This window comes from Takifugu flavidus, unplaced genomic scaffold (genome assembly GCF_003711565.1).
Source record: "Takifugu flavidus isolate HTHZ2018 unplaced genomic scaffold, ASM371156v2 ctg667, whole genome shotgun sequence".
NCBI classification, from domain to species: domain Eukaryota; kingdom Metazoa; phylum Chordata; class Actinopteri; order Tetraodontiformes; family Tetraodontidae; genus Takifugu; species Takifugu flavidus.
In genome coordinates this window covers 1-10562 of record NW_026622278.1, presented here as the reverse complement: position 1 = coordinate 10562, position 10562 = coordinate 1, and the positions used below count along the sequence as shown (strand labels likewise).

Below are 10562 nucleotides of genomic sequence, written 5' to 3'. Positions count from 1 at the left end.
GAAAGAATCTAACAAGATTCTTAAAAACATATTGGTGAATCTGGCCCAATATTACCAAGATTAGTTACATTTTTAGCCTTCTCCGGGACAGAGTCCTTGCTTGGGCAGAGGCTGTGAATTACAGTCATCCTTTTGTATCATGTTCTTTTGAAGTAAATATGAACTTTTTAAAATCTTTTTTTGACAATTCCCGTTATACCAGAACTGCCTCCAGTCGCTTGTTGGGACTATGACAAAGGTCCTGGTCTGATTATTTGATCGACTTTTGTGCTGCAGGGAGTGTTCATTAAAGTACTTGACTGCCCATCATCCCCCTGCAAATCTCCAGTTCCTGGCAACTCTTGTCATCCGGATGGATAACATACTATGGAAAAAGCACCAGGAACATATAGTGGGTCAAGCGAGTGCCCCTCCTTGCCAACCATCTTGCATTGCCAGGACTCTGGGCCAGATTCACGAAACGTTCTTACTAACAAATTTGTTCTTAAGTCCCATTTACGAACATTTTACGAAGATTGTGGCATTCACCAATTTCTTCTTATCCTGGATTTATGCGTAGGTAAGAACAAATCCTACGAACACTCAGGAGTACTCTTACGCACATTTCAGTGCCGACACGTTGGCATGGTTGTGTTTTCTTCTCTTGTGCAGTTCAATAAAATTCAATATTACAATGATAATTCTGTCATATTTATTTATTTATTTCCTATTTTTGGTGATTTACGGAGAATTTTAAAATTACGTAAATGTGCCAATGACTTAACATTAATCAACCAAATTGGAAACCATGCCAAAACTGTCTTTTTATTTGATTTTATCTTGATTTATTTTATTAGGGGATCGAGGATATGCTCTGGTTGTTGACACCACTGACCAACCCTCAGACTCCACAGGAAATTTTATTCAATCAGATGCATGCGCGCAGTTGCTCCACCATTGAACGCACCATCGGCATTTTAAAGGGGCGCTGGATGTGTTTGGACACAGAGCCACAACCCCCGTGAGGATGTGCGTCCTGACGCAATGATGGGGCCAGACTGCAGGCACGTGGTTCACGTTCGAGCGCGATTAATTGCCCGTTTGTGAATAAAATGCATTATTGTCACAATCCGAACACAGCTTTTACACGTTTATTTTTTTTACATTCTTATTTTTTTTACATTCTCGTTGATTTCTTTAAGCGTGTTGGCTATAGTCATCAGGGTTGAGGCAATTTTATCAAGCGTGTTAGCCATCCTTTCTTGATTGTTCAACATGTCGTCAGAAATCAGGCGTGGAGAGGCAAGCTTTGGGCATTTTGCTGCTTTTTGCTCTGTCTACAGGGTCCTGCTGCAGTTCCTTTTATGGGCATTGGTGGGCGGTGACTTATGCTAATCATATGTTAATTAGACTCACCTGGCACGCGCTTTCAACTTACGAACAGATGGCATTCATCAATCTAAGAACACAGCTGCGAACAATTCTGGGGCTTACGAACGCGTTGGTGAATCCGACGTAGGGTTTTCTTAAGGAACTTCTTAAGAACAACTTAAGAAAGAATCTAAGAAGATTCTTAAGAACATATTGGTGAATCTGGCCCATTGTCTTGGGTTGCAAATTGTATGCCCTCTTAATTCAAACTAAATGATTAAATTTGGGACATGCACAAAATATTGGTGTAATTATGAATATAAAAGCATTGTTTAAGTGGTGTATTATTCTTAAACATTTTGTCATTTAATTGGATACCACACTGAGTTTTGTGATATTTTTCTATGCTGGACTCTTAGAAAATGATAAATTCCAAATCGTTTATTGATTTTTAAGTACAAATGGGCGTCTGAACTCTCAAGCATTGATATAAACCACTGCAAAATAAGGAAACCACGTGCATTCGATTGCTTTAAGAGGAATTTCTTTTCCACATGCAGTATGGAAATAAACCTTGTGTCTGTCACCTCTTCCACAGTCCCCTGCGCTCCACAGAATGTTAAATACTCTGGTGGCAGAGAGTCTGCTGTGCTCTCCTGGAACGCATCAGTGTTTTCTGCTCGTTACACCGTTTACAATGTGTCAGGAACGAGCCGCGTTCAACTCTGCAACACCACTGAACTCTACTGCCAGCTGGCTCCCTTTGACCCTGGTACCACTGAAGTGACTGCCAGCAACGTGGCAGGAGAGAGCATCCCTACAAGAGATATCACAGGTCAGCGTGCAGCCAGTCCAGGATTAGCCATGGGAACTTTGAATAGAGCTGACCAGGGTCTCACGTCACGTGTTAGAACTCAGCATCCATCCATAGCAACACCGGCACCTTTTGGCTTTTTAAACAAGCTGAATGTTTTACTGCAATCCACAACTATAGATAGACTATAAACTATTTTTGTAGCTATGGTCTTTACAACTTTTGCACATCTAACAAAATAAAAGAAGACAATCTGTAGCCTTGACTTAATGTAACTGATCCAGCCATTTGCGTCTGTATATCTGTATACTGAAAAACATTTTATATTTACATTATGATGACATAATTTGAATGAGAAAACGAGTCGTTTTCAATTGCTTATCTACTCCTGGGCATCGTTTACAGAATTTGCAGCTGACAATGAGTTTAACTGAGTTTCTGAACCAGGGGTAAAAAAAAAAGCATAGACAATAGGATTTATTGTAGAATTACAATAGAACAGAATAATATAACCTGTTAAATCTTCATTACTTTCTTGTAATATCAAAGCAGAAATATAATAGGGGAAAAAACAGATGAGGAAAAAAAGAATGATTATCCCGAGTGTTCTAGCAGCTCTCAACTCTGATTTCATTGAACTCACAGTTTTTGACCCGGCCGTTGAAACCTGAGACCGCATGGCACGTGCCTGTGTGACAGCCACCACAAACACTCTGGCATAGAGAACTATAATCACAGTTAGAGGGCCATAAAATGTGATAATTATATCTGCAATACCTAAAATGTAATTTATGAAAAGAGGGCATTTTTTGTTGCAGGAACTGGAAAAATCAAGGTGTAAAAGGTTATCTTTTAGAAGTATGAGATTGTAGATAATAGAACTGATCCAACACACAGACACACAGATTTTAACTGTACTTGGTTTGATGGAGGAATAACGCAGAGGGTAACAAATGGCCACATAACGATCTACTGATATCAGCAACATGTTCCCAACAGAGGCAGAGGTGAGGACAAAGCTTAACAGGTGGGAAAAAAAGCATATAATGTACTGATGCACCGACAGGAATCCAGTGTGGCGATCATGAGTGGCATCACAGCAAGGCCCACCAGAAGGTCAGACACTGCCATGGAGAGCAGGATGAGATTGGTGGTGGTCTGGAAATGCCTAAAGACAGAGATCATTGTCAATATCTCCAACTCAAATCACACATCTACAGAGAAAACTGCAAGAAATATGTTACGTTATATGTTAGAAATATCTCTGCTACTTTAAAGGTGCAAATCAACCAAAATATAAAAATACTAATGCAACTTATAATTCAATAGAGTGTCTTTGCCTGAAATTAGAAATGGAGACAACAACTACTAAATTGAGCACCACAGTGAGAGGAGCAAGGCAGACCAGAGCTGCACTGATGAGAGTGGATTTCCAAGCATCAGACATGAGTCTGCAGGAGGTGTTGAATGGAGAGATGGAGCCATCTCCGTCTTCCAGTGACATCACTGGTGTCACAGTGTTGCTGTGAAGTGAGGTACCCTCAGATGGAATATTTATCTTTACTGCCGCCTTCATTATCATCTCTGTTTTTGCCCTCCCACCCTCTCTCCTTTCTTGCAACCATGGTTGCAACCATAGGTTGACCAAGTGATGCATCAGTTGGTCAACCTAATACACTGTGAATACAGCAGCCACAATTTCTAGACTGTGATTTTACAAGTTTTTACAGCCTTCATACACATCATAAATGCAAAGGTTTGCAAATATGCTTTCAATTAGGAGACTGTAAATTATTCACAACAACAGTTTGATAGCTGGGGAAGAAAAAGAGAATTGGGATGTCTTTATCAACCTCTTGACAGCCTTTTATGTGGTGGATTCAATTTTTCTTTTCCAGATGCACCGATCTTGTCCCTACTTTGGTGCAATTTACAATTTCTGTTTATATTATATATTAATATTATCTACACGAGACACACAGAGAGTGACTTCCTGTTGTTGATTTAATGTATTTTTGTTTCTTTTCACCTGTTCGTTCCCCATTCAAAGGCAGGCAGGTCTGAAACAGCACCTCACTGTAGCTCTTCTGGGTCGACTGGGTCTGCAGTCTTAAAGAGCAGTTCATTTAGCTTCTTGTCACTAGATTGCTGTTGACCGACCGACCGAACACTCACCCACCCAACCAACCAACCAACCAACCAATCTTTATTTATATAGCATCTGTTACAATCAAAATTGTTTCAAGGCGCTTTACAGTATCCCAGGGCCTGACCCCAAACAAGCAACAGTGGCAAGGAAAAACTACCCTTTAACAGGAAGAAACCTTAAGCAGGACCAGGCTCATATAGAGGGACCCTCCTGATGGCCGGCTGGGTAGAGAGAGAGGAGAAGGGGGAGGACAGGTAGAGGAGAGAATAGGTAGAGAACATACAGTAGAAATACATACATTGTATTAATTGAAATAAGCTGCCAGTAGAGTTGAGTTGAGTGGGTCAGCGGGGTAACAGGTCAGTAGGTCAGCATACAGCTATGAATGCGATACCTTTAGATGACTAAGGGGGGGGAAGCAGGAGGAGAGGAAACCATGGGGTCAAGGAACCGGCCTCACCAGTGAGTTTGGGGACACTGGTGAGTCAGATACCTTAACCTAACTCTTCCCCAAGGCTAGAAGTCAATGCTTCTGACAGTGGGGTCGAGCTATATTATCTCAGCACTCAGGACAAGACAGGAAATTTCATCCCTTTGCCTTCTTCTCAAGGCGCCTCTCTCCCTCAAAGTGTAATTATAATGTGGGCGACTAGAAGTTGCTAGCAGTCAAGTTGGCTCTGGTGGAGTGGAGGCACTGGTTAGATGGGTCCGAGCAACCCTTTGTGGTATGCACAGACCATAGGAATTTAGTGTTCAATCAGTCGACAAGTAAACTGAAATCTTGTCAGGTTCTTAGGCCCTTTTGTTCAGCCAGTTTAATTTCACCATCACCTACTGTCTTGTTTCCAAGAACACCAAACCAGATGCAGTACTCCACCTTTATACCTCAGAGGATGTAGATGTTACTGCCATGGTTACCATCAGACACCATCGTCCGTGGCAGTTGGGTTGCGGTGGCACTCACCTGGAGCATCGGAGAATAAAAGAAGCACTGCAGCATGAGCCAGATCCAGGTGATGGCCTTTCTAATTGTTTGTCCTTTCTTCAGTCTGTATTGTCGCAGGTGCTGCAGTGGGCACACACCATTTTGGCTGTCACCCCAGTTTGCAACAGACTTTAATCTTGCTATGGAAATATTTCCGGTGGCCAACGGGAGCAGACACTTGGGAATTTGTTGCTGCCTCCACCACCTATGCCCATAACAAGGCCTCCCACCATCCACCAGCCGGTGTGCATCAACCACTCTCCTTCCCTTGGTCCCACATTGCCCTGGATTTTGTCATGGGACTCACCCCGTCCATAGGTAACACAACCATTCTGACACTCGTGGACAGATTTTCAAAGGCTGCACATTCATTGCCTTACCCAAGCTCCCCGCAGCTCTTGAGACAGCTGATCAGCGGTACGCGTGCATGGGATCTGTCTCAACTGACTGGAGACCACAATTTGGGTTTGGAGGGTATTTTGCAAGGCTCTCAGCACCTTGGTAAACCTCAACTCTGGTTTCCATCCCCAATCCAATGGGCAGTATGAGTGAGCTAACCAGGTGTTGAACACTTCCTTGAGCTGTCTGACTGCCTCTAATCCCATCAGCTGGAGTGTCCACCTTCTCTGGGTGGAGTACACTCACAACATGCTTACCTGGGCAGCGACTGGTCTCAATCCTTTGAGGTCTTCCTTGGGTAACAGCCTCTGCTGCTACCTACACAGGAAGCAAATTTAGCCATACATTCAGTATAGAAGTACAATCATGGAAACTCTCTCCTACATTCATTGACCCATTTTCCCATCAAGAGTTTAATTGCCACAACGACAGTCACACTTCCAGACAACATGAAGATCCAGTCTACATTCTATGTGTCTCAAAATAAGCCAGTTGTCATGAGTGACTTGTGCCCTCCTTCTGAACCCCCTCTCCCCGCCTCATTCTTAATGACCCTGTCTACTCTGTTCAACGTCTTGTTGACGTCTGCCACCGGGGCATATACTTGGTGGACTGTGAGGGTTATGGTCCTGAGGGGCACTGATGGGTGCCATGCACTTTTATTCTGGATCCTGACTTGATCCAGGTCGTTTACACAGACCATTCAGACAAGAATAAGTAGTCACCTGGAGGCGTTTGTTGGAGGAGAGCAATGCCATTCAGTGTATTTTGTTTTTATCTTGTTCCCTCATTCTCTGGCAGGCAGGTCTGAAGCAGCACCTCACTGACCTGCAGCATATATGGGTTGATTGGATCTGCACCTTTAAAGAGTGACTTGTTTCTCCTTTCATTGCCAGATCATTATTGAACCTCTGTGGTCATGCTTGGCTCCCTTTTTGTGATAATATTTTAAGGTTGTAGTTTTGCTAGTCCGTTTTCTTGTTGAGTTTTTAACCTACCTCACCTTTGTCTTGTGTTCATATTTTGCAGTTCCCTTCTTAGTGCTGCTCAGATCAGCCCCGCTCACCTGCACATTGGCCGCCTATTGCAACTTTACCTTTTTTGTCATTTTCTTTCAGAAAATTAAACCTTTTTATGGTTGGGATTGCCTGTGTCTGTCACAGCTGCGGGCAATCCCGCCCGTGAGTCCTAGTTCACCTGGCGCACCTGTGACAAATCAGGAACATAACGAGCTCCCTTCTTAGTTCCCGGAGTTACGTTGCCTTCCTGCCAGATCGTCGTTTGTGGTTCTGATGACTTTCCAGCGTTTTCCTGTTTGCATGCCTGCCTGCCCGGTTCCGACCTTGCCTGTTCCTGAATATTCTGTCGGTTCTGTCTGCCTTCTGCCTGGTCTCGACTCTGCCTGCCCCGACTATTCTATTCCGCCGGCTCCCCGGTGAATCCTGTCTGTTGTCTGTTTCTGACAATAAAGCTGGGTTCAGTCGAACTCTGGTGTCGCATTTGGGTTCTCGTCTGCTGCCTGACATGTGTCTGCATTTTGGGTCCAGTTTCTAGTTTCACCTGTTGTAAGACTTCCACACTGATCCTTAATCAAAAATCCAAAATGTAGACCTCTTGTCTCTTTAAATAAATTTAAATATGAACACTAACTTTACTGTATAAGACAAAATTAGACTCCTCTTTAAGTAAATAATTTAACAGTAAAAATGTAATCGGTCCAATCTTAGTTGAGGGTGGGAGTCATGTAAATTATATTTCAAAAACCTATGCTGGAAAAAGCCCCAATAAATGTCTCAGTATGAATTGACAAATTTTATTTCATTTGACTTGATTCCCATCTCATTATGGTGCAGCAATCACAACTGGGTGTATGACAAAAAACATTTAGGTGCATGACAAGTGTACAATCTTGATGGACAAGGACATCCCACTGCCCACTTCTCACTGATCATGATTACTCTTTTCAACCTAACGAACGAGGTTGTTTAAGACATTAGTTTGTAAGATCATTCATGTTCATTCATGATCATTCACTGATGTTTTGATCATGATTAATCTCAACACACATTCAAGAAATTGAAAAACAATCTAGTGACGTTTATACTAAAAGCAAAGAAAGGGGAATAAAGCTAAAACATACAACATCTTTATCTTATTTTTAATACAGAAATGCAACTTTATTTGACATATATTTGACATTAACAAAAGAATCAGCGTGGTTGAATATAGCATTGAAATTTTTACAAATGACAGTATTCCAGGAACACTGTGATGTGCAGGTGACAGGTCCGGGGTGTAGCCTGTTGTACAGCCTAGATAAACAACACTCCAGGTTCCAATGTTGCCTTCATTCAACAAATCAGTTTCATTTTTAAAACACATGAGAAGATGTTTGTTACAAACAGTATTGAGTCATAATCAGCAAAGATCTGTGTGAAACACCATGGAATCACAAACACTAGAGCCACGGATTTAAAATAATTATTTATGAGAATCATTTATCCTCTCTCTTTGAGCTTTTGAACTGTTCATTTTTCACCACCACAAAAGTTACAAACATGTGCCAGCCTATATGCTCTCATCTACATACTCCTGCTCACAGTTTACAGAATTTGCAGTTCAGGAGCAGTTTAACCGTCTTTCTAAACCAGGGATAGAAAAAAGCATAGATGATAGGATTTATTGTAGAATTACAATAGAACAGCAAAAGTTGAACTGTTGAAACTTCAATATTCATGCCTTGTCCAATTAAAGATGAAATATAATATGGGAAAAAACACATTAAGAAAAAGAGAATGACAATTCCGAGTGTTCTCGCAGCTCTCAATTCTGATTTCATTGCACTCTCAGTTTTTGACCCGGTTGTTGAAACCTGAGACCGCATGGCACGTGCCTGTGTGACAGCCACCACAAACACTCTGGCATAGAGAACTATAATTACAGTTAGAGGGACATAAAATGTGATGACTACATCTACAATTGCCAAAATGTCATTTAATAAAAGGGGGCATTTCTTGTAGCAAGAACTGGAATCAAGGTGTAAAAGGTTATCTTTTAGAAGTATGAGATTGTAGATAATAGAACTGGTCCAACACACAGACACACAGATTTTAACTGTATTTGGTTTGATGGAGGAATAACGCAGAGGGTAACAAATGGCCACATAACGATCTACTGATATCAGCACCATGTTCCCAACAGAGGCAGAGGTGAGGACAAAGCCCAAAAGGTGGAAAAAAAAGCACAAAAATGAATTGATGCACCAACAGAAATCCAGGGTGATGATCATGAGCGGCATCATGGCAAGGCCCACCAGAAGGTCAGACACTGCCATGGAGAGCAGGATGATATTGGTGGTGGTCTGGAAATGCCTAAAGGATAAGGATAAACTTTAAAGACAGATATCATTGTTAATATCTACAACTCAAATCACAAATCTACAAAGAAAACAAGAAATATGTTATCACATATCTATGCTACTTGACTGGTAAAAAAAACAACCAGAATTTAGCTGTACTAACACAACTTATAATTCAAGAGAGTGTCTTTGCCTGAAATGAGAAATGGAGACAACAACTACTAAATTGAGCACCACAGTGAGCGGAGCAAGGCAGACCAGAGCTGCACTGATGAGAGTGGATTTCCAAGCATCAGACATGAGTCTGCAGGAGGTGTTGAATGGAGAGATGTAGCCATCTCCGTCTTCCAGTGACATCACCGTCAACAGAGTGTTGCTGTGGAGAGATCACTGCTGAGATACAGCAGCTGTTTAGGTATCCTCAGATGTAATATTTATCTTTACTGTCGTCTTCATTATCATCTCTGTTTTTGCCCTCCCACCCTCTCTCCTTTCTTTGCAACCATCCTACAAAGTGGCTGTCTATCACCCGGTCAACCTAATACTCTGGGAATAAAGCAGCCACAATTTCTAGACTGTGATTTTACAAATTCCCCTTGGTGCAAACCAGATTTCTGTAGTTTGTCCAGCCTTCATAAATGAAAATTTTCGGCAATATGCTTTCAATTAGGAGACTGTAAATGATTCATAACAGTATTTTAATAGATGGTGAATAAAAAGAGAATTAAGATGTCTTTATCAACCTTTTATTTGGTGGATTCAATTTTTATTTTCCAGATGTACCAATCTTGTCCCTACTTTGGTGCAATTTACAATTTCTGTTTATATTATACATTAACATTATCTATATGAGACACACATATAGTGACTTCAAGTTATTGATTGAGTGTCTTTTTTGTGTTTTTTCCTATTCGTTCCCCATTCAAAGGCAGGCAGGTCTGAAACAGCACCACACTGTAGCTCTTCTGGGTCGATTGGATCTGCAGCTTTAAAGAGCAGTTTGTTTCGCCTCCTGTCACCAGATTGTTGTTGATTGTCTTTGGTAATGCTTAGCTCATTTTTCTTGACAATTTTTTGAAGTTGGACTTTTCATCTTGGATTTCTCAGTTAGATTTCCCATCTTTTTGTCAGCTCTTTTGGGAAAATCCAAACATTTCACGGATGTGTTTGTCTGTGTTTGCATTTTTGATCCTGTTTCTTTTTTCTCTTTTGGGTCGATTGTCTCTGCAGTTTTAAAGAGCAGTTCGTTTCGCCTCTTGACACCAGATGTTGTTGCCTCTTGACACCAAGACCGATTCCGACCGACCGACCCGACCCGACCACCAACCAACCAACCACCAACCAACCAATCTTTATTTATATAGCATCTGTTACAATCAAAATTGTTTCAAGGCACTTTATAGAATCCCAGGGCCTGACCCCCAACAAGCAACGGTGGCAAGGAAAAACTCCCCTTTAACAGGAAGAAACCTTGAGCAGGACCAGGCTCATATAGAGGGACCCCTGA

General features: G+C 41.6%; 1 protein-coding gene and 1 pseudogene across 1 annotated transcript; both read right to left on the bottom strand.

Moving 5' to 3' along the window:
- Positions 1-2567: 2567 nt before the first annotated feature.
- On the bottom strand, positions 2568-3668 carry LOC130521060 (trace amine-associated receptor 13c-like; annotated as a pseudogene).
- Positions 3669-7921: 4253 nt separating this feature from the next.
- LOC130521061 (trace amine-associated receptor 13c-like) lies at positions 7922-9412 on the bottom strand. Its single transcript, XM_057024713.1, has 2 exons — positions 9249-9412; positions 7922-9068 (listed from the first exon to the last, which is right to left on the bottom strand). The coding sequence occupies exons 1-2, from the start codon at positions 9410-9412 to the stop codon at positions 8294-8296; spliced, it is 939 nt and encodes a 312-aa protein (XP_056880693.1). The 3' UTR covers positions 7922-8293.
- Between the last annotated feature and the right edge of the window lie 1150 nt (positions 9413-10562).

Coding starts and splice junctions, on each gene's coding strand:
- LOC130521061 (XM_057024713.1), bottom strand. CDS start 9,412: ATGTCACTGGAAGACGGAGATGGCTACATCTCTCCATTCAACACCTCC. Junction 9,069..9,248: donor GTCTCCATTTCTCATTTCAG/GCAAAGACACTC, acceptor CTTATCCTTTAG/GCATTTCCAGACCACCACCA.